The sequence below is a fragment of the Xiphophorus hellerii genome, chromosome 22, assembly GCF_003331165.1.
Source record: "Xiphophorus hellerii strain 12219 chromosome 22, Xiphophorus_hellerii-4.1, whole genome shotgun sequence".
Lineage (NCBI taxonomy): Eukaryota > Metazoa > Chordata > Actinopteri > Cyprinodontiformes > Poeciliidae > Xiphophorus > Xiphophorus hellerii.
The window spans coordinates 2293310-2317188 of NC_045693.1; the positions used below are offsets into that span (position 1 = coordinate 2293310).

The 23879-nt window shown below is 43.3% G+C and overlaps 1 protein-coding gene across 2 annotated transcripts in view; it reads left to right on the forward strand.

Moving 5' to 3' along the window:
- The window catches only part of arfgef3 (ARFGEF family member 3), a 37154-nt gene that overhangs the window by 5614 nt on the left and 7661 nt on the right, over positions 1–23879 (forward strand). For both annotated transcript variants that reach the window (XM_032552589.1, XM_032552588.1), the window contains exons 3-33: positions 1131–1212; positions 1293–1433; positions 1536–1604; positions 5460–5576; positions 6945–6990; positions 7654–7738; positions 7820–7924; positions 8099–8223; positions 8305–8552; positions 8626–8738; positions 8871–9003; positions 9426–9997; positions 10583–10935; positions 11734–11900; positions 11977–12142; positions 12518–12625; positions 13782–13997; positions 15549–15659; positions 16699–16849; positions 16924–17247; positions 18277–18410; positions 19721–19866; positions 20334–20513; positions 20588–20729; positions 20823–20945; positions 21171–21274; positions 21350–21494; positions 21568–21696; positions 22034–22210; positions 22336–22450; positions 22939–23041. In XM_032552589.1, the coding sequence (XP_032408480.1) occupies positions 1131–1212; positions 1293–1433; positions 1536–1604; positions 5460–5576; positions 6945–6990; positions 7654–7738; positions 7820–7924; positions 8099–8223; positions 8305–8552; positions 8626–8738; positions 8871–9003; positions 9426–9997; positions 10583–10935; positions 11734–11900; positions 11977–12142; positions 12518–12625; positions 13782–13997; positions 15549–15659; positions 16699–16849; positions 16924–17247; positions 18277–18410; positions 19721–19866; positions 20334–20513; positions 20588–20729; positions 20823–20945; positions 21171–21274; positions 21350–21494; positions 21568–21696; positions 22034–22210; positions 22336–22450; positions 22939–23041 (4930 nt within the window). The remainder of the gene's footprint in view (positions 1–1130; positions 1213–1292; positions 1434–1535; positions 1605–5459; positions 5577–6944; positions 6991–7653; positions 7739–7819; positions 7925–8098; positions 8224–8304; positions 8553–8625; positions 8739–8870; positions 9004–9425; positions 9998–10582; positions 10936–11733; positions 11901–11976; positions 12143–12517; positions 12626–13781; positions 13998–15548; positions 15660–16698; positions 16850–16923; positions 17248–18276; positions 18411–19720; positions 19867–20333; positions 20514–20587; positions 20730–20822; positions 20946–21170; positions 21275–21349; positions 21495–21567; positions 21697–22033; positions 22211–22335; positions 22451–22938; positions 23042–23879) is intronic.

A 23879-nucleotide genomic window follows, 5' to 3' on the forward strand; every position in this document is an offset into this window, starting at 1 on the left:
GAGAAGGAGATTCAGTTGGAGAGAATGGAAGAAACACAACAAGACAAAGAGTCTCTGAAGACGGGAGGCTGTTTCTGATCAGACACATAGTTACATAACGGACCCAGAGCTGAACTATTCAGTTCATCAAAGTAAAGTTTTCTGTGTTAATCACATTAAAACTAGCCTGGTAAAAAACAGCCTCTTGTTCTGTGATCTGCTTAACGGTTGGGTGAGACGTAAATAATGCGGCAGCTTATTGAAGCTTAGCTGTACATTTATCTTGCCCCAACTTTAATTTCTTAATATTTGGAAGTGTGACAAACAAACTGCTGCCGCTGCTAAACTACAAGCATCATTATTTTGCTGATTGGTCCAGTTAAATTTCAACTGGAGAAATGCAACTCAATGGGAGAAATCCCAGATGGAGACCTGGAGGGAGATGAGAATCAAGTGGAATTGGCCCGACTACATTAAATCAGCATCAGAACTTCAGTAGATAATGATGAAAAATGTGTGCAGTTATTTTTAGAGCCTAATATTAACATTTAAAATCAGTGGAAGATTTCATTTATAATTTGAAGATGTACAGTTGTAGAAATAATTAGCATTTTTTTCTGTCTTGTTTCTAATTATTCGTTTAGGTAATGTTTACTCAAATGTGTGTTTTTTAATTGTCTTTTGTTTGTAGGTTAAATAAAACTGGAACTGATTTCTATCTTCCCTGGTAATTTAAAGATCTGAATCTGATTGTTAGAGAATCTGGAGGTTTGTTTTTCAGGTCTGGTTTATGTGAATATGAATTTATGGCTACAGATTTAAGCTTATTGATTATTTAAGCTTATTGATTTCGTCTCTTCTGACCTCATCCATCCATGACGCTCAGTGTGACTCAGTGGTGAAAATCAAAGGCCAGATAAATAATTTCCTTCTCAGTTGGGATCTGATGTTCATCAGAGAAGAAGAAGGAGCTTCAAGGCTGAACCAGAATTTTACCATCCAGTTTGTTTTTACTGTATAACAGATGCAAACAGTTAATTTATTGTTTCCTGTTTGGACTCTTTCCTGCTAGATATTTATTTATTGGTGCATCTGAGTGTTTATTAATATTTCAGGTCAGTAACGTCTCTGTTTTCTGTTGCTCTGAGCAGAGAGCGCTGCCTGCTGCCGCTGCAGATGGCTCTGGAGTCCAAAAACACCAAACTGGGTCAGACGGCGCTCGCTGGCATGCAGGTACTGAACATTATCATGATCCTCCCTGCAGCCTCTCTGGTTCCGCCTAACCTGTGAACTCTGACCTCGTCTCTCATCAGAAGTTCCTGTGTGACGACCGGTTTGTGGGCGGAGTCAGCTCGGAGGTGGAGGTTCTGGAGAAGCAGCTGCTCAGCCAGATGTTGGAGGCCATCAGGGTCACCCCCTCCCTGCATGAGGACCTGCAGGTGGAGGTCATGAAGGTAACAGACCGCGCTGCTCTGCTGACAGTCAGATGAATGACCTCTGACCCTTTTGTCTCAGCTCCTGTGCAGAACATCAGAAGGATTTCTTTCTGTTTGCAGGTCCTGCTCTGCATCACCTACTCTCCAAACTTTGACATTAATGGAGACTCCATCTTGAGGATCGCTCAGGTAAAACAATCATTTCCAGATTTGATACTGTAGAAGCAACAAAAACATCATTTACCTCTAAAGATGACTGAATGGGGTTGTTGGTTTGCTCCAGATCAGGACCAATATTTATCACACTAATATCTCTGCCAAGTGTTTGATTCTTCTACCTGAACTGGACCAGTTCAAACTTTATTGGAAAGTATCGTCAGAAACCTTCAGGGTCTGTTTCAGTCCTGATCTGTCGTATTTCTGTTGAGCTTCATGGTGGAAACTGAGTCTGACGTGTTTCATTCCTCCTCAGATTCCACTGACAGAAAGGAAGAACACATAATAAACATCATTAATAAACTCCCCACTGGGGGGAAATAAAGTTGATTTTTGTGTTTGCAATCTCAGTTGTAGAAGTAGAAGAATAAATATTTGAGTTTACAGAAACTGATTCTTTCCTGGATGGTAAACAATCTGTGAAACTCTACAGTCACAGCAACCTCCGTGAAAATGAACTCATTCTGTCAGACAATCTGACATTAATGTGTTAAAATGTCTGCTGCCTCCGACTGCGAACAAGGAAGTCTATAATTCATGCCATGACCTCTGTGTTCATTCTTCCCTGTTGCTAAATTTGATATTACCTCATATCCCAAACTCCAGCTGATTCTGTCGTCCAGGACATTTTACCGCAGAATATCATCTGTGCTGCTTTGATATTAAACTGTTAGCATGTCAGGATAGTCATCATACTGTCCTACAGCAACAGTCTTCAGTCAGAGGCCTCTTTGGATTCGTTGCAGGTCTGACTGCTGTAGGAGTTCCTCCCCACAGCGTCGCCGTCCACAATCACTCTGAAGATACTTGGATGATATGAGTTATGACAGCATTTCATTTCCCTTTGGATAAATAAAGTTTGTTTGATTTAATTTACCCAACATCCCACTGATGTTCTCATGCTCCCGTTTTCTGGGGTAAATTAATATATTTTATTTAGTTTCCTGGAACTGAAACAACAGGGACTGGAAAATGGCTCATAACAAATATGAAGATGTTTTTTTGTGTTTTTAACAGAACAAGTCTATGAAAGTAAAGTGAAAAAATAATCTTTACAGATGGGAGTCTTGAACCACAGTGGCTAAAGAAAACTAGATCATCTGTTTCAACATCCTGACGTTGAGTTCAGCTTGTTTTAGTTTATAGTTCTACTATAAACTATAATAGTAAAACATTTATTGGAAACAGAAAAGCTTTTTCAACTCAGAAAGAAACAGGAGATCTGAAGAGTTCAGAGATGAAATCCTTCTGATATCTGAGGCAGTATGTGGATGTTTGTCTGTCTGTGTCCTCAGCGGTAACACAGTCAGAGGAACACTCAAATTATCCTGAGAGGGTTTTATGTACGATCAAAAATCATGTAAAATGAAACTCAAATAGCTCAAATTTCTGACTAAATGATTAAACTGTTCTGCTGTTTGACCGTTTTCTTTCTCAGACGCTGCATAATGCATCACTTAAAGCTAATAAACCAATAAATGCTCCTTTGTGCAAATGTTTGGAGGTTTGGGAGGATTTCTTTGTCATTTCAGTTCAGTGAGCAGCAGCTGCAGCTGCAGGACACAGGAGATGTTTGCTGCCATTAGCGGCTGATAAAAGCTGCTGGTGTTGATGCATTCAGAGCCAGCTGCTGTTGGAGAGGGACAGAGAGTATCTGCTTCTGTTTGTTTGGTCATAACTCAGAGCACCGCTCTGAATGCTGTCAGCAGATCTTCATTAACCGTCACACGCTAACACGCTAACAGGCTAACAGGCTCAGGGATTTATTCAGCACCGAGACGGTTTTACACCTGCAGTTTATTATTAATAGCATCTGAACTTACTGTGTGAACGTAGTTTTTTGATTTAATGATGTAGAAAGAAAAATCAGTCTTTGGTTTTAGATTTTGTGGCTGTGAATAAAACTCACTTATTATATAGAGGATTCCTTTGTAGTCAGAAAAACTTTATTGTTTCCAGATTTATTTGTTTCTAATGAACTTTCCCAGTTCCTTCACTTTAAATATGTGACTTCCTACCACATCAGTTTCCAAGTTGATTATTTAGACAGTGATAGAGCTGGATGTTCTCCCTGTGTATGCATGGGTCTCCTCCAGGTACTCCAGCTTCCTCCACTGTCCAGAACGTGACTGTTAGGTTATTGGTTGATGTAAAAAGCCCACAGGTTGTGGTGGTTTGTTATGAACTAATGACCGCTGCAGATGAGCGCCAGCCACCCTGGCAGCTCCAAACAATACATGACTGATTGCAAAACCGCAGACACTCAAACGCCTCTCTGGGTTTCATGTTACTCAGCTGATTGAGCAGCTCGTCCATGACGACCATCTGTCCTTCTCCAGTTATAGATTAGAAATGTGATAACATGAAGTCCAAACTGTGGACATTTAGTTGGGAAAATGTGTGAAATATTGAGCTGAAACATGAACCTGAGAAAATCTGTTCTTGGAGAATCTGTGATTTAAATCCGTGTTGCACCTCAGCAGACTGCAGCATTAGTAGAGCTGTGAGGTTGGATGTTGGAGGATGTATTGATTTTTCATTGATTAGGTTTAAAATGGCCCAGGAGCTGCAGAGGCTTTAAATCTGAGTCTAATTAGCTGATTTCAGTCTTTGTTCAGCTGACAGACGAGGCTCCAGGTTCCTGCTGTCAAACCTGTTCAGAGCAGATCCAGTTCTAATGGAAACGCTGAGCGTTTTATTATGTTAAACACAGAAAATATACATTTAATTAGTTCATTAAAGTCGGTAACTATAAAACTGAACTAAAGAGGTGATGAAACGATGGAACCATGTTCTCAGTGATGAGCTCAGCACCAATAAGGTGTCTCGTCTCTGTAACCTTGGTGATGGGCTGCTGCTGTCTCTGTTCAGACAGATGATCCGTATCTTTAGCAATCGTTTGCAAACATTCGGAGCTCCATGTGGCCCCCAGGAGCCTTCATTGAGGAACAGGAAGGACGTTCAGGCTCGATCCTCATGAACTTTCTAAAAACTCTGCAGGTGGAGAAAATTAATAAGGTTGTAAAAGTTTTTGTCGTAGATGCAGTTAGATCTTCTGGTTTCTGTATTAGGGCTGAAACAATCGAATTAATCACTTATTGAAATAATCAACTAATTTAGTAATATATTAATCATTAAATGGAGTATACAGACTTTAAAAAAGGCCAGTTACTGAAAGAATATCACACTCAGGGAAGTAATTAAACTAAAACTGTACAAATATATATATATATATATATTATATATATATTCAATTTAAGTTAAAAAAAATATTTTAACTTATTTTAGGTAAATTTTTTTTCCTATTTAATTTCATTATTCATTTTAATGTACTTCTAATATTGTATAAAAAGACATAAGTAGTTAAATGAAATATCAACAGAATGTGCCAATTAATAATCAGAATAATTGATTATTAAAGTACGTAATTGTTAGATGAAGCCCTAATATGTTTTTAGAGTTCATTGAATCCTAACAGGTATTTGGTTGCAGAGATCTGATTACCTTCAGCTCATTTTTCTGATCTCTTTGCTTCACGCTGTCATAAAATCTGCTGACGCTGCAGACATCTTGTCTTTGTTTGTCTCTGTGCTCCGTTACTGCTCAGCGTCCCCAGAGTGTGACCTCTAATCTGACCATAAGATGTTCTGCAGGCTGACAACACATCCCAGTGGTTTACGCCACTCCTGGTCACCGTGGCAACCAGTGACGCCATGGAAGCTTCCCATAAATCTCCCCGACAGCTCAACGTGGCTTGGTGGTGCTCTCTGGTGCTCTGCGTCACTGATGTCCTGTTGTGTGTGTGTGTGTGGGGGCGTGTGTGTACAGGTGTGTATTGAGACCTACATGTCCAGTTGTCACCAGCGCAGCATCAACACAGCAGTGAGGGCCACCCTGAGCCAGATACTGGGGGACCTGACGTTGCAGCTGCGCCACAGACAGGAGGTCAGAGAGAACACCCCCACGCACACACACACACACACCCACCGACCCACACCCACACACGCACACACACCCCCACACACACACACACACACACACACACACATTTGTTTTAAACAGACCCGTCAGCAACAAAGTGAGCAGTGAGGACCTTGAGGTCTTTCTGCTGCTTTGTCTTCAGTAACATTGATTCCTCTTATTGCTCTGAGGTTCTACATACAGCAGCACAATAAACTGTTTGTTGCTCATCTGGTCAGTTATTTATTTCTTTAAAACTAAACCAAAATGTGAAATTTGTGTGAAAATCTATGTTCATCTTTAATCTAACATCTTTACTCTCAGTAATTGTTGAGTCTCATCCGCTGGTGCTGGTTAAAGACCGGGGTCAGGCCAAGGTTCAGTGGTTGGAAGGACGACCTCAGATTTAACTGAGTTCATGGTTCAGTCAGTGACGATAAGAATCATCAAGGGAATCATATTTTTGTAGAATAACGGACAGCAGACTTTACACTGTGACTCTTTCCACATTGATGAGGATCTTCTGACTCTCTAAGGTCATTGTTGAAAAAAGTTTCTTCTAAATATCATTTTTAAAGACACACTGATATAAAAACTTAGTCTGATATTTATATCCCATATTAATAATGCAGTGATGATTAAGAATCAGAAAGTTTATTGATCGTGTTCCCAACACTCTCCCCTCCTGAAACGTTGACAAGTAGATGGAAATAAACATCAGTTATTAATATTGGCCCATACTGATCATTTAAAAAATAACATGTAATTCTGATCATGCATCCCTAATTATTTTAATTAATTTTAATTTTAATTAAGCAAAAATCTTCTGATATGTCAACAAGCTTACATCAGACTGGTAAACAATGACAACACAGACTGAGAAATTTGGAGATTAGCAATAAAGAGCATTGAATCGTCAGCATAAAGAAGAACTGTACAGTCCGTTGAATTGGATTTGCTGCAAGGATTTTGCCAGAGGGTCCAGTAACTGAAAACGTTCTACTAACAGTTGCTTCTCTGAGAAAATGGCTGACTTCTTTCCTTCGTTACCTGTGTTAACACCCACCTGCATGCTGAGATTAGAAACTGATAAACTTACTGCTTTCATCAAGCTGTTCTTGCTGATGATGAGCAGTTTGTCAACACATTTGATCAGAAGCATCTGGTTGATATTTTTCCTCTTAAATCCAGTCATGCTGCATTCATCTTGTAATATTTTGTCATCAGTCATTTTAAAGCATAAAATTAAGCTTTTTTCCCCCTTCAATAAGCATGTCTTTTCTTTTGCTCCTTAAAATCTCCTTAAAGTCACAAACTCAGTGACCCTCCCTGGTGTTGTGTGTTGCTCTGCAGGGAGCTGAAGGAGATGAGGCGACCGCGCTGCCTCTGCAGAGAAAAGGTACACATCATTCTACACATCTGCTTAGTGAAGAATGAACAGTGTCTGTAGTTTCTACATGAACAGTTTGTAATAGTTGTCCTGGTGTATGGGTCTCTATGAGGGACAAAATAGATGGAGTAAGAAGAGCAGCCATCCAGAAAACATGTTTTATGAATGTAAAAATGTGGAGCTACACTTTGGAAACACCTGCAGGATAAAACTTAAACATTTTTCACTTGAAAATTCAAGAAAAATGAACAACTGGGTGTTTTAGTGCACACCAATACCAGATAAAGCTTAAAAAAGTAATGTCAATCAATAAATAAGCTGCACAAACTAATTTAGAGATGATTTAAAGCCTCTTTAATAAGCTTCCCTCTGTTTCTGCTCTGTCACCTCACTGGTGTTCTTCCTTCTAAGTAGCTTTAATATTGACTGCATTGTTTTACCCCCATCTGTTAGTCTGGATAAAAGCGTCTGCCAAATGCATAAACATAAACAATAAATAGTGACACATAAGTAAACTGAATGCATGGTTGGAGCCGAACTTCCCCCTCAGGAATGTTAATTTCTTACAGATTAGAGGCAAACGAGGAGGATTAATTAGTTTGTTTTATCACTTAGTGTAAAAGTTGGATGAATGAACTTTGTGTGTGTGTGTGTGTGTGTGTGTGTATGCAGATGTTTCCCCCACCAGCCAGGCTCTGTGTGAGGACGTGGTGATGGTTCTGACCGTGTTCTGTGAGAAACTGGAGTCGGTGGACAGGTAACGCTGCAGGTGTTCTGTCAGTGACCTCACTTCCTCTCTGTGACTCATTGACCTTTCCTCATTCTCTCCTCCTTTTAGTGACAATCAGCTGTTGCAGCTGCTCTACCTGGAGTGCATCCTGTCCATGCTCAGCAGCTGTCCTCCCACAATGCACCTGTCCAGAGGTTTCACCGACCTCGTGTGGTACGACTCTCTGTAGCTGCTGAATGTTTCCTCACATGTTGCAACCAAAGCGAATGCACAATGTTGAAATATAAAGTTACTTCATGTTGGAAGTTAAAGAGACAAATTTTTTAGAGACAAACATTTTTTATTGACTCATGTCTTGATGTAAATTGACAGCATTTCTTCTTGCAGGAAGCAGCTTTGTCCGTCTCTGGTGGCGATTATGGGAAATCCAGTCAATGATAAAACCATCACTTCTCACCACGGCTACATGGGGGCGCTAGAGAGAGACCGGCTTTCAGAGAGAATCGCTCAAGGTAACGCATCCATCCGTCCATCTGGCCATTTATCTTCTTACTCGTCTCTAAATGCCAGATTGTTTCCTCTTCCTCTCCCAGGAATCTGTCAGGAAGTGGACTCTTCCAGTGGAGGAGTGTCCGATCAAGGCCGGGGGTCCGGCTGCTCCTCCAGCGCCCCCGCCAGGATTGCGCCGGTGGTGCGGACGGTGTGCTACATCGCAGCAGAGCTGGTGCGCCTGGTGAGCTGCGTGGAGTCGATGAAGCCGGTGCTGCAGTCGCTGTACCACCGGATCCTGCTCTACCCGCCGCCCCAGCACCGAACCGAGGCCATCCGCATCATGAAGGAGGTGATTCCCCATCCGTCCATCAGTCCTCTGCTCACTAAACGAAGGAATGTTAACATCTTTCTGTCCTGGTCAGATTCTTGGCAGCCCACAGCGCCTCTACGACCTGGCTGGGCCGTGTGTAGCCGAACCTGAAACCAGGAAACGCTCCTTCTCAAAGAGGAAGTCCCACCTGGATCTGCTCAGACTGTCAGTAAACAAACCTGATCCACAGCTTCACTCACGGGATTATATTAGACAAAAGATTATTATCAAGAAAACTAAATGAAAAATAAGCATTTTGAAGCTGGACTCAGTCTGGATGTAATGTTCTGTTTTCAGAGTGATGGATGGGATGACTGAGGCCTGTATGAAGGGCGGCATCGAGGCGTGCTTCGCCTCCGTTTCCTGCGCCTGCGCTCTTCTGGCTGCGTTGGATGACCTGTCACAGGGTCGCGGCCTCCAGCCTGAACAGGTAGAGTCATGACACCAAGAGAAAACACAAAGCGAACCTCACAACCGCTTTCTGGAAACTTTGAGTTTGGAGACAAGTTGTCTTAGCAAATATTACCAACAATTGCAATTAATTAAGTTTAATTCAATATATTGTAGTTGCTTTTATGCTGCTTATGAATGGATGGATGGATTTGTAGCAATAATGAATGAAACTAAAATAAATAGTAAAAACTAAATAACTATCACTATAGGCTACATTTAAAAGTATAAATAACTATTAAAAGAGGTTCTTGAGGTTTCTGCCTTTTAGGAAGAAGGTTGTGGGTTCAAATCCCAACATGGTGACTTTTTGCATTGAGTTTTGATGTTTCTCTCTGTGCATGTGTTGGTTCTGTCTGGATGGATCAACAGCAGTAAGAGTCTCTGTGTTTCCTCCTGCAGGCTCGGTTTCTCCTCAGACGCCTGGACGACCTGAAGGACGGATCGGAGTCCACCCGAGAGTCCATGGAGATCAACGAGGCCGACTTCAGGTGGCAGAGACACATCCTGTCCTCAGAGCAGCCTCAGTGGGACCCCAGCTCCGCTTCCTCCAACATGGCCACCGCAGGCGCCACCGAGCGTAGCCCTGACATCAGCATCAGCATCACCACAGAAACAGGACAAACCACCCTGGACTTGGAGATGGGGGACTTGGGTCTGGGTCAGGGACACACGCCTGAGGAGTGTGGCGAGGACGCACGCGTCCATCTGAGCTGTCCCTTTGGAGGCCAGGAGAGAAGCCAACGGGAGCCGGCAGGAGGCGCGGCTCCGAGAGGAGACAGGGCGGAGGGAGGAGGAGGCCGCGGCGTGGAGGCCGAGGGACAGGAGGACAAGGACAGAGGAGTCGTTCCTCCTGACGTGGTGCAGAGGAGCCATGTTCTCGTCTTCCCTGACATCACCAACTTCCTGTCAGTGGACTCCAGGACGCGGTCGCACCATGGGCCGGGGTCCAGGTACAGCGAGAGCAACTTCAGGTACGACTCCTTCAACTTTGGGGTTCATTGCTAGGATTTTTCAAACTAAGTAGTTCTCTTTAACGCCATCTAGTGGCAAACATGACAGAAATATTTAGCGCAAATGTTTTTGTACTCTTGACAAGACAAAACTAATTTTCAAGTAAATTTTTAGCAAAGTAAAGGAGTTTGTTTTAAGTCAATAATTACTTATTGATGAAAACGTCCTCGTTCCACTGGCAGATTATTTCACTTATGGGAAAAATAAGTCGTTATTTAGAGTAAAGTAAACTGCCACAACTAGAATTGTTGGTTTGAAACAAGCTCCTCCTCCGTCTTGCTGGAAAGTTATTTGTAAGTTAGTTTTGTCTGATTTCAAGTGTGCTGAGATATTTGCACTAAAACGAGACAAAAATACTTAGGATTTTGTGTGTTTGCAGTTTTTCTAAACAGCTCTGTGGCTGTTTATGATCACTTCCAGCTGCCAGAATAACTGACCAATCAGAACCAGGCTGGTTGGTGATTGGTCTTTATTGTGTCTGTTTTTCTAAGCGTATTAAAAACAAGTTCCTCACCGTTTCATTCATGACTCTGGTTGTCCTGCAGCATGGAAGAGCAGGACTTGTCTCGGACAGAGTTTGACTCGTGCGATCAGTACTCCATGGCTGCAGAGAAAGACTCGGGGCGCTCCGACGTGTCCGACATCGGGTCTGACAACGTGTCTCTGGTGGACGAGGAGCAGCAGACGCCTCGGGACTGCCCGGGCCACCGCTCCCTGCGCACCGCCGCCCTGTCCCTCAAGCTGCTGCGCAACCAGGAGGCGGACCAGCAGAGCGCCAGGCTGTTCGTCCAGTCGCTGGCGGCGCTGCTGCCCCGCCTCCTGGGACTGGCCTCCGCCCAGGAGGTGGACCTGTCACTGCAGAACTTCTCCTCCACCTTTTGCTCCGGGCTGCAGGCTGGTAAGCGAAGGGAAGAGGGATCAGCAGAGATTCAGTGAGATGATGATGTAGTTTTAGAACAGAACAGACTTTGTTTGGGTTGCTCAGTAACAAACAGCATGTTTACTGACCAGCTGACTGAGCAGCTCTTAGTGTCTCCACTGTTTAATTCAAGCAATCAAATATTCTGGAGGAGGAAGTTTAGAGTTCACAGATGATAAAACGAACTCAGCTACTGCAGAAGATTTCTGTGAAGTTAATTATCCGTCATGATTTGTAATGGAAAAACAAATCTTTTAGTTTTTTTACCATTGGATGTTCTGCCAGAATGTTATGATGGTCCTGAACGTCTGAAATGTTCTTAAACTTTTGGATTTAAATTCCTTTCACTCACAGTTTCACCTCCTCATGTTCAGTTTATAGATGAAAAACTGGATATTTTTGTCTACTTTCCCTCAGTTTTCTGTTAAATGAGTCCAAGAGACAAACTCAGATGTAAATTCACTCCTATTTATACTATTTGGTCTGAATTTTTTCGGCTCCTTTTTATCTCTTAGATCTCACATGAAACTCAGTAGATGCATCAAAATGACAGGATGACATCAGAAGGTTCCCATTCTCTAAGATACCATTTATATACCATTTATTCTGTATTGATTGTTGTCTTAAATTCTTGTCTGTGTCTCAGTTGATAAAAACAGTGGCCTTGTGAGTGCTTGTCAGGGCTTAAATGAAGTTCTACTGTTTAATAATGAATTTTGAAGTTTGTTGTTTGGCTGAGATTCTCTAAAGCTAGGTGTTGATGTTTCCTTCGTTCAGGTGGGATTCACTCTCCAGGCTTTGAATCGGGCAACTCTCTGAGCTGCCAGGCTCTGATGAACGCAGACGGTCTCTACCTGGTGTCGTACTACGCTCTGCTGCTCAACCTCAAGCTCTGCTGCTGCGACTACTACAGACGGAGAGAGCTTCCCCCCGCCCTCAGCCTGGTGAGCAGAGCCACAGCGACAGCTTCTCTCCTGAGGCTCTGCGCAGCTGATGAGCGTTTCCCTTCATGTTCTGCAGAAGGAGTTTGTTCGGCTGATCCAGAGCAGCGGAGTCCTCGTGGTTCTGTGCCAGACCTGGATCGAGGAGCTTCACCACCAGGTGTTGGAGCGCAACCTGCTGGCTGACGCCGGGTACTGGTGCTCACCAGAAGACCGCACGCTGCCGCTCATCACCATGCTGACAGGTCTCCCTGAAAAGCTGCTTTTCTTATATTCTTCATGCTTCTTCAGACAGAAATCCAACTCACCAGAGAAGAAAACCTCATGTTGGAGCTGCAGTTGCATTTTGTTTATAAATGGCAATCTTTGCTGTATTTATGGATAATTTTCTCCAGAGGAATCATACGTCTACACATCCTGCTGGTCTCTGATTGTTTTCCATTTCATTGTATCTCTGTATTTAAGGGACTGAACTTCAAACTGAAGTTCTTACAGTTTTAGAGTTTAGGAATGGGTCAACTGTGGGGAAAAATAAAACATGTATGTAGTGGATTGTTTCCAAAAGACAAATATCTGAATGAATACTTGATGCAAGTTGTTTTTTATTTTTGTCGTCTCAGACATCGACGGCCTGGGCAGCAGTGCTATTGGAGGTCAGATGATCCGGAGGCCGTCCAGTCAATCAGCGCTCAGCTCTGAGAGGCCTGGAAGTGACACAGCGACTGCAGGTCTGTAACGCAAGGCGGACATCTTGGTTAGAGTCATGCATTCATGCTAATGCTTTACTGTGAGGACCAAGAGGCTGATGCTCAGATCTCCTATTGCTGGTTTTGATTTGCTTCTCATAAAATTTTATTGTGTTTTGAACAAACAACAGCAAATTTCCTGCAAGTTTTTCTGCTGTGGAAGAAAATTACCTTCATCTTAATAGCTGAAGGCTGAACCAAACGTTGGCATTGAAGGCTGGATGAAAAACAAAACCAATAAATAATTAGCTCTGAGATCATTTTCTTTATAAATAAATCTTGTTTACTTCATATGTGTTGATATGTAATAGTGAAGTAATATCTTAATGTTGCATTAGATATGTCTAGGGTTTATGCCTTTAGCATATCAGCAATAAATTCCAGCAAAAGAAAATATTCAATAACCTGCAGTTTATATTTACTTACTTGAAATTATGTGTCAAAATTTACAATTTGGACACAGAAAAATATAGAAACTTCCATAAAATATCAACAATTAATTTTAAGAAAGTCAGAATATATTTTTTCTTCTCCTGCAACAGCAAATTATCCTAAACTGAACAGTTTTTGTTTTTAAAACAAAATCAGGTGTATTGTTTAAGTATAAGTGATTTTACATGATTAGAAAGCAGAGCTGGCTGTTCCTGTCTAGACAGAAAGAATAAATATTTGGTTTAATGGATACTTTATTAAATTATGAGGAATAGTTTTTTAATATTGCCAGCTCTTTTTGAATCTGTCATCAGAGGTCAATGAAGAAAGCCTACAGAAGAGAGAGATGATAGAAAATAAAAAGATGAAGACAGATATGGAGGAATGAGTCAGTGACTTCATCTGCAGTCTTCTAACACTTTATCTGAAGAGATGTGCATAAAACTGACATGGCACCTGCACTAAAAGTTGCATTAAAACTGTCAACTTTGCATTATTCAGTAAATAATGACGCTTATTATGATAAAAAACTCCTTCATGTTCATGGCAGCTATTATGTCCTTCAATTAAAGTGTTACCACAGAAACTTTAACCTCGTTAACCGTGAGTCACGCCTCATGACATCATCGTTTTTCTTCTCTTCAGGATCAGAAACCAGCTTGTGATGCTAGCTGCAGGTTTCTCTCCCTCCTTTCTTTTTAATCAGGTGCCGTGTTCTCCCGCTTCATCCTCACCGGCGTGTGGAGGAACCTGATTGATGTGCTGTCCACGCCTCTGACGGGCCGCATGGCGGGCAGCTCCAAGGGCCTGGCCTTCATCCTGGGGGCCGAGGGGCTGAAGGAGCAGAGCCAGAGGGAAAGAGACACCATCTGTCTGAGTCTGGACGGCCTGCGGAAAGCCGCCGCGCTCAGCTGCGCGCTTGGTGGGTGAAACCTTTGACCTGTGTCTGCTCTTTCTGCAGAAACAGGGATGGGTGTAATAAATCAAGTTTAAAGACAACCAGGGATTCAGCAGAGTGGAGAGCGGTCAGGGCGTTCCTGGACAGCTCTGTCAGGAAAACGTAGCCGGCCAGCGGGCTGAGATTTATGTCTGGATACCACAAGGTCACGAGGAGCACAGCGTTGGTCCTGAAGGCAAGACGGATGGCGTTGTGATGAGTGTGAAGAAGGGTTTGATGTGCTGCTGGATGCTGGGGCCTGCAGCAGAGTTTCAGACTTAGCTGACTGTTTGTCATTGTTTGGACTTTGTTGCGCTGTCAGGTGCTTCAGAAGGCAGAACTTAGGATTCTTTAACAACTCAAGCAATCACTTCAACTGATGTAGAGTCAGAAACAACAACAATAATATCTAAACATCAATTTTTCATACCAGTTTAGCTGCGGAGGATCCCAGGGCTCTGGCGCTTATCTCCTACAGTCAGAGTAAACCCAGAACTGATCACCAGTTTATCACAAGGCAACAGGGGAGATTTAGTGTCATCTGAATAGAAATGACTTATTAATTTTTTTAACAGGAAAAGGAATTGAGCCTGTCTCAGTATAATTGCTGTTTTACAACAGCTTCCTGTTCTGCAGAACATAAAAAACACAGAAATACCAATAAATACAACTTTGTGGTAATAAAATATTTATGACAATATGAAAAGAATGGGTCTGAAAACGGACCCCTGGGGAACTCCATCAGTGACTGAGTGAGTTTGTGTTGTTGCATTAGAAACCTGCTCGGTTCTGCCGGTGAAGGCTGATCTGAACAGGAAGTGATGACGCCTCTGCTGTGGCTGTTCCTGCAGTTTGGAGAATCATCCTCATCTAAAGTTTAAAGGTTTCACTAAAGACCCCAAATCATTGTGTTCTGATTCATTTTATAAGATTCAGACAAAGGTTTTGCTGTGGTCATGAAATATCAAAGAGATTTTCCTCATTTTTTTCTTCATGAATTGTTTTAAAACCTCAGATTATTCAACAGGAGGTTTGAAACTAAATATTGTTTTCTTCTCTTTCTGCAACCATTTTCCTAATATATTGAATGGATTTATACTAACAGCAGGGAGCTTTTAAAGGGATTTTATATTCACACACAGATTACTGTTTTCCTTCCCAGGAGAAAACCTCTGAAGCTAACTTAGTTTTGTTGATTAAGTTAAAATTGTTTCTCAGGTTAAATTTTTTTAGATTTTTGGTTTCTTCCTGTCTGTCAGTGATAGAATATTTCACATTAACCAAACATGGTGAATAATAACCAGAACCAGTTAATTATCACTGAGGAATCCAGGTTGTAATTATCACAGAAAGATGAATGAATATGAATGAACAGATGGTGTCAAACCTCAGCTGGGTTTCAGTTTCATTTCTGATCCCTGGTTCCACACCAGTGGAACAAATACTAATTTTAGAAAACACAATAAAGACATTTCCTCTTTTGATCTGACCATGAACTGAAGCTGATCATGTTTTTTGGCCGTTTTCCTCTTTCAGGCGTTGCTGCTAACTGTGCATCAGCTTTAGCCCAGATGGCTGCAGCCTCCTGTGTGCAGGAGGAGAAGGAGGAGAAGGAGGTGGCAGAGATGGGAGACGCCATCACACAAGGTACCGAGTATGACAGCGCCATCTGGAGCGTCAAACGTGCACGGATCGTTTTCATTAAAGCAGCTTTGTCCACGGCTTGAAATCCGAAAGAGAAAATTCTCCAAATGAAACGCCTTTAATATAAACTCCTAATTCAGAAATAGCAGAGTGAGACGCTAATCTCAATCTGTGTGCATGACTAAGGATGGCTCAGTAAGAAACGGATCTCTACTGACATCTAGTGGCCAATTTGGAAAACAAAACTGGAAATTTCAGATAATGATTTGTAAATACATTCAACATCATTTTCCAACTGACTTGACAAATATTTTTAATGAATAAATCATGCAGGGCTGCAGCTCAGTTGTTCTAGTTTTCAGTGTAGCAGAGGGGATCATGTTCATTTAATTTGTTAATTTACTAGGAAATCAGTAAATTATGGCAAAGTGTGAACATTAATTAGTCCTTTTTCTGAAGAATATAATCTGGGAAAGCCTAAATAGAAACAGCTGAGTTCTGTTTAACCACCAGTTATTGCTGAGATGCTCCCCAACTATTAGAAAAACATTTAAATATGCATAAACTCCATCATGGGATGCTTCATAAATTTGCAGTAAGAAACACTGATAGATTTCTCTACAGACTGTAAGCAGTTTTGTTTGATGAGAGAAACACGAAAACACAATCACAGTTTATGTTTGGGTTTTAAAAATAAACTTAATGGATATGAATTATCTTCCTTCACATATTCATTTGGAGCTGACCGGCCATTTGGTCTGTTAGTGTTCATGTTCAGAAATGTGGATAACTAAAAAGTGGCTGCAATCTGCGATAACAGTAGACTTAAAATGAGAAATTTGATCTATTACAAGTTTTAGGAGTCAGGTCCTCAAAAGTATTCAAACTCTGAAGTTTATTAAAGTCTTTACAGTTATTTTCATTTTTATGTTATGTGTTTTTTTTCTGTAATGACCTTCCTTCATGTGTGGATGTGAGCTGAGCTCAGGTCTACGTCCTGCATGCCTTTGCTCCATCTCTGCCGTCTTGTTGCTGTTGACAGTGAAGCAGCGCGTTGAGCAGCGGCTGGAGCAGATGGGCCGTCCGCAGGGAGTCCGCCTCCACACGGCTCATGTGCTGTGCATGGACGCCATCCTGAACGTGGGCTTAGAGATGGGCAGCCACAACCACGACTGCTGGCCACACGTCTTCAGGTACCAACACCCAAACCTCGCCCTGCTGAAGCCGTAAAGTCATAAAGACTCACCACGGTCCGGCTCTGTCTCAGGGTGACGGAGTACATCAGCTCTCTGGAGCACACCCACTTCAGCGACGGCTCCCTGCAGCCGTCCTCCCTGACCACCATCACCCAGCAGAGCCAGCAGGCGACGGGCGCGGCCGGCGTGGACCTGGGTCTGGAGCTGAGCTGCGATCCGAGCCCCGAGGCGGCCGAGCTGAGCCTGAGCCAGCCGGTCATCCAGCCGCTGTCCATCCAGGAGCTGCTGAAGGAGAGCAGCAGAGGGGGGCGGGGCCTGGACCTGAGGAGCGGCAGCCTGATGATGGGGACCAGCGCCGCCAAGGCCGTCTGCACGCTGTCCACGCAGGCGGACAGGTTGGACCTCGCTCTGAAGTGGCTGTGATGTTTTAACCATGTGATGCTGGAGTCTGACTTAGACTGCTTTAATTCTACAGTTGTGATTTCAGTTAAAACACATTTTATTAGTGTGTTTTATAGGTTTATTAATGTATTTATGAGGGTCAAAGTGTCGCATCAAGCATCCACCATGAGGTGCTGTGCTGAGGTACACCCAGCAGGTGGCAGTAGAGTGAATCCTGCTTGGTTCTGTGTATGAAAGTGTTTTTATGTGTACAAGTTATCATAATGCAGATAAATTCATAAAATCAGGTCAGTTTGTGTAACAGTCAGGGAGTTTTCTGAGAAACAGAGTCAAGATTTCAGCTGACGTCCTTCAGTCACATGTGCAAAACATTCGACTCAATATGAATGAGCAACACACGCACGAAAACACACACCCACGCGCACCCCCCCACACACACGCTGTGAAGTGAAGCTGCCTCTGTGAGTGTGTGCTTCTGCTTAGACCAAGGATCATCTCTTATGTAAGCACTTATCCGAGCTGCTTTTGCAGGGAATAAAGAATATTCTCTCTGATCCTCTGGAGCAGATGGACTGAACACATTTCTGATGTGAAACTTTCGCCAAACAATAGTAAACAGACCAAAAAGGCTGTCCTCACACACAGCTGGACCCGTTTCTCTGCATCTTCATTTATGACTCCTCAGTTTAGCAGCTCTTTTTCAACTAGTTGTTATAGATGCAGAAGGATCTCTTGTAGAGGTCAGTGTTACAGTGGTTTTTATGCAGCCTCTGACTGAAGCCACTGTCTTGTTGTATAAGAGTCTGATGAAGAGGATGATGAAGGTCATCTGTAATGTTCTTCATGTAATTTAGAATCCTTTTCACACCATAATCTCCAGAGATTTGAGATTAGAAAACTTCTAATAAATTATTATTAAAAACTTGAATTAATTGCATTTACGCCCTTTAGTGAAGAGAACCTTCAGATCTTCCTATTGTCCTTATGATGGTAATGAGTGTGTGTGGGCGTGTGTGTTCCAGGCTGTTTGAGGAAGCGGCTACGAAGCTGAACCTGGTCGGTCTGGTCGGCTTCCTGCAGCAGCTCAGGAAAGCTTCTCAGTCTCAACTCTTCAACTCGGCTACAGAGACCGGAGATTACTCTCTGGCAATGCCGGGTAGGAAACGCAACCTGCAAAAGTTCACACACGTTTCTGTCACTTCAGGGAGAATACTCACAGCCTGAGGAGTCAGGAAGAAAACATGGACAGTAAAAACATGTTGACAGAGAGCCAGGGAAGAAAGTCACCAGCAATGACCTTAGAGACGTAGCTGTTACTGCTGCCAGTAAGGGAAGGTCAGAGGTCATTTCAGGTTGTTTCTAGGAGGAAAATATTTCAGAGCTACCAGTCTGAGTGGACTGGAGATTCAACCAACCAGTCCTGCAGATTCAGCCAAGTTCAGAGTATTAAAAAATGAGGATCATTAAATGCTAGCTTTGGACAAAACCTTTGGATCCTTCCTCTTTTCCTTTTGCCCGGGATCGAGCGGCGTTCTCCATGAGCGACCCGCAACCGCGTGCTGTTAAAACGAAACAACAACAAAACGTGTTGACGTCACAGATCACGGAGTTTAATCTCATACAAAGCAATCGACAACAAAGCTGCAGAGGTACAGAGATATACATTTTATACAGACAAGAGAACAGACAACACGAAACACAAAAGACAGACAAAGGCGCCCAAAATGTGGAGGAAAAGATGGAAAAAACCTCTCTTGCTGGCTTGCTGACCTGTACTTTTTTATGAAAGAGGTGTTTCCCTATTTAATATATGCAGTCAAGGCGTTCCGTTCTTTGACCAATTAGAAACTTAGAAACTCCCGGAAACTCCCCTTCTTTACAGCTCCGATGTCTGGTTTTTATCTAACCACTTCGTGCCCATCTCCGTCCGACCTGGCCGAGAGGCGCCAAGAAGTCTGTTCCCCCTTTTCGGAATGCAAATTTATTGCTCTGTCTTCAGCGGGGGAGGCAAAAAGGCCCTGCTTTGTCTGCTGAATTCCCAACTGCTCAACAGAAACTATTCCAAATAAGAGTGTTGGCTATAACTGTTACACATGTCGTAGATTAACTGTATCAAGCATTAAAAATAATAATTTTTCTTTAACAAGAGAAATGACAAAAACCTCTGAGCCCTCCTCCTGAGACTCTACAGGTTTTAATGGACTAAAAGTTCATAACACAACAATCAGAAAAAACCGAACAAGTGTGGCAGAAGGAGAAAGTTTGAAAACATGGAAACATGAATTAGGTTTGACGAACAGACAAATTTCCTTTGGACAGATGAAACCAAAGATGAGATTACTGTCATTTCTCAAAGTAATGTTAATATCCCAGATAATGATCAACGTAAAGAATAAATAATCGTCTTCAAGCTCAGACTGTCTTGTTGCCGTGGAAACCTTCATGATTTTCTCTGGTTGTGTTCAGGAGTAGCCAAGTCGACGTCGGAGCGCCGCAGCGCTCTGCATCTCTACCGTCTCGGAGAGGCCATGCTGAGGATCGTCAGGAACAAGAACCGGCCGCTGCTGCACATGATGAGGGCCTGGAGCGTGGTGGCGCCCCACCTGGTGGAGGTAAGGAACTGCAGCAGAGAGGAACTGGAGATGGTCTTCTGAAATATTCTTTCTGCTCCGATTGTCTCGTTTCTCCTCAATCACTCCGTTAATTACACTGCAAAAACTTAAAATCTTACCAAGTATTTTTGGTCGAGATTCTACTGCAAATATCTTAGAACACTTGAAAATAACTTATAAATAACTTTTCAGCAAGGAGGAGCTTGTTTTAGGTCAATACTTAATATAACAAGACATTATTTCACATATGAGTGAAATAATCTGCCAGTGGAACTAGAACGTTTTCATCAATATTAAGGAATTATTGACTATAACAAACTCCTATATCTTGCTGAAAAGTTACTTATAAGTTAGTTTTGTCTTATTTATTAGCACTACAAAAATACTTTCTAAGATTTTGTGTTTCTGTGGTGATTGATTTATGATTTATTTTGCATTCTGGGGGGTAAAAAATGTTTCGTTTCCAGGCTGCTTGTCACAAAGAGCGCCACGTTTCCCAGAAGGCCGTTTCCTTCATCCACGACGTTCTGACCGAGGTTCTGACAAGCTGGGCGGAGTTTCCACACTTCCACTTCAACGAGGCGCTGTTCAGGCCGTTTGAGCACATCATGCAGCTGGAGCTCTGTGACGAGGACGTCCAGGACCAGGTGAGGTCCGGTCCGGTTTGCCGCAGCACAGGGAAGGTTCCACCCACATGCTCCAACCCGGTCGTCTCCCCCAGGTGGTGACGTCCATCGGGGAGCTGGTGGAGATGTGTTCCCCTCAGATCCTGTCCGGGTGGAGGCCTCTGTTCAGCGCCCTGAGGACCGTCCACAGCAGCAGGGCGGAGACCAAAGACTACCTGCTGGGAGAATACTCCATGGGTAAACTGGCAGACTGGAGACAGACGCTGGTTATCACAGACAGTTTAACAGTTCAGATTATTTCCTCCTGTTCTGGCCTCTCGCTCCATGCAGGGAAGTCCCAGGCTCCCGTGTTCGACGTCTTCGAAGCTTTCATCAACACAGACAACATCCAGGTGTTCGCCAACGCCGCCACAGACTACATCATGTGTCTGCTGAAGTTTGTCAAAGGCCTGGGTGGGTTTGGGTTTTTTTTTTTAATCTCTTCACATTTCCAGACCTACAGGATTTATTCCTGATGGAATCAGAATCCTGCGTTTGCCTGTTTCATGTCTTTGTTCAGAGCAGCTGGGATTAACATTTCTCAGAACTTTCATTTCATTTTTGACCTTTAGATGTGACTGTTGTAATTGTGCATCACTTTTTGCTCGTAATGCCAGTTTTCTGTGTGTTTGTGTGCAGGAGAGGTGGACTATAAGGAGATTGGAGACTGTGTTCATGTGTCCGGGTTCAGCTCCACTGACCTCTGTGTTCCGGCTCTCGACTACCTGCACAAATGTTCCCAGGTAGGACCTCGCCTGTCCTACTTCGTCTGCGTCGCAGCAGTTTGTCGCCTCTCATCAGGTTCTGTTGGGTTCTAGCTGCTGGCTAAGATCTACAAGATGCCGTCCAAGCCGGTGTTCCTGGGCGCCCGGCTGGCCAGTCTGCCTCTGCGGTCGCAGGAGTTCTCCGTCAGCAGCGAGGACGGAGTCGACTGCGTCCTGCAAGAGTTCGACGACGACACAGGTGAAGAAGACTTCCTGTTCCTCCTGGTTCGTTTCCTGTTTGGGGTCCAGCTGAGGTTTCCTCTGCGCTGCAGGTTTAATCCAGGTGTGGATCTTACTGCTGGAGCAGCTGACCGCCGCCGTGTCCAACTGCCCCCGGCAGCACCAGCCCCCCACCCTGGAGCTGCTGTTCACGCTGCTCAGAGAGGTCACAGCCGTTCCAGGTGACGCTCAGGAACACAGCAGAACCTCTCTGGCTTTACTGTCTGGTCTACAGAAATATTGTTAAATATTCATAAATCTGCATAAAAAACAGACGTTTGTTGGGATTTCATAAAATCTGGAAGTATCGACTGTTCTGTGCCAATGATGCACACCTTGATGACTCAAATATTGCAGCATATGTGTTCAGTATGAAGCAGATGTTAAGGAGTGCAGCACACGTCATAAAATCCACATCTTAAACAATGATGCTTTAAATGCTTTATTGTTCAGGGTTTTACCTTCCTGTGTCTCTGCCCTCAGCGGTTTAACAAACTAACCGCTCCACACCACCTACAGGTCCGGGCTTCGCCATCTTTGCTGTCATCCAGCTGCTGCTTCCTGTAATGTCGCTGTGGCTGCAGCGTAGCCATGGCGACCACTCATACTGGGACGTGGCGGCAGCGAATTTCAAGCATGCCATCGGCCTGTCGTGTGAGCTGGTGGTGGAACACGTCAACAGCTTCATCCACTCAGGTGAATCTCCACCTGTCCTGCCACAGAGCTGATTCTCGCTGACTGAGGTTCTCCTGATGTGATCAGGAGGAAATGGAGCATGACTGATGTCTTGTTTCTTCCTGGTTGTTTGTTTCTCTCTGCAGACATCGGCTACGAGTCTCTGATCAACCTGATGCTGAAGGATCTGTTCAAGCTGCTGGTGGCCTGCGTGTCTGAACCTGCAGAGACCATCTCCAGAGTGGGCTGCTCCTGCATCAGGTCGGCACTCAGACCATCGTTTTCTACTGGCTTCATGAGTCACAAGAAAATATTTCACTGTAAAATTATTTAGCATCTTTAGCTGTAAAAAAAATAACCCCTCAAGTTCTCAACTTGTCGATTTTGACCTGTGCAGGTCAAGCAGTTGGGCCCCATCTGGTCTAAAGGTTTTATCATGAACAGCTGCAGCAGATATTTTGTTCTCTGTCCACTGAGCAAAATTATATATATACTTTATGACAGAAATATTACACTAATTATTTTGTATATCTTCAGAGACATGATATGAAGGTGCCTTTATTAATATAATTTACCTTTAAACAAAATGTCCTCCAGGACAAAGATGGTTGTATAATATGTAAAACCAGTGTGGGAACCATGGAAACCATGGGAACCAGTCATATAGACATGATGTTCTGTCTTGACTCTTAACTGCTTTGCTTCATGTGTGTGTGTCTTTGTGTGTGTGTGTGTCGGTGTGTGTGAAGGTACGTGTTGGTGACTGTGGGTCCGGTGTTCACAGAGGAGATGTGGAGGTTGGCCTGCTGCGCTCTGCAGGATGCGTTTTCTGCAACATTAGAGCCTGTGAAGGTACACACACCCACACACACGCCCACCCACGCACACACACCATCAGCTGATACAGATAACAAGGCTGCATGAACTCAGAACTGCATAAGAACAGATTAAACTGACCCAAGACATCTGAAACTGATTGGAGCAAAAAGTATCAGAACTCTTTAGCGACTAATGCTCACATTAGGCTTTTAAACAGAAGTTTAACTCTCCCTCTCTCTCTCTGTGTCTCTCTCTCTCTCTCTGTTTCTCTCTCTCTGTGTCTCTCTCTCTCTCTCTGTTTCTCTCTCTCTGTGTCTCTCTCTCTCTCTCTCTGTTTCTCTCTCTCTTTGTCTCTCTCTCTCTCGTCCTGCAGCTTTTCGTGCCAAAACATTGTTTGTTTTTTTGTTTCATTTTAACGGATTAAAGTCAGAAACCAAAACATTCAGCCTTAAGTAAAAATAAAGCTTCAACAGGCTGAACAAAAGGAGGCATAATGACTTCTTTAAAACATGTTATTGTGAATATCATAATAATGAAGCTAAGTATCAGCCTATCTGTCCAGGCTTCACACTGATGCATACAAGACAAATGAGAATATGAAGACTACAGACAGAATGTATATTATATAGTCTCACATTTCAAAAAGCAGCATCTTACTGCTGCCAGTAAGAATGAAACATCGTTTTTATCTCAGATTTGAACCGAAATGAAAGTTGCTTTGATTTCCATTGACAACATGCTGGAAAGGCTTCATCTGACCCAGAACTAAAACATCAGATGGTACCGAGCTCTCGTGCCTGTTTCATTTGATTAAACCCCAGCAGGCTCGGCTTTATGAGGACTTTGTGTTAATTTGTTGATGACGGCACCT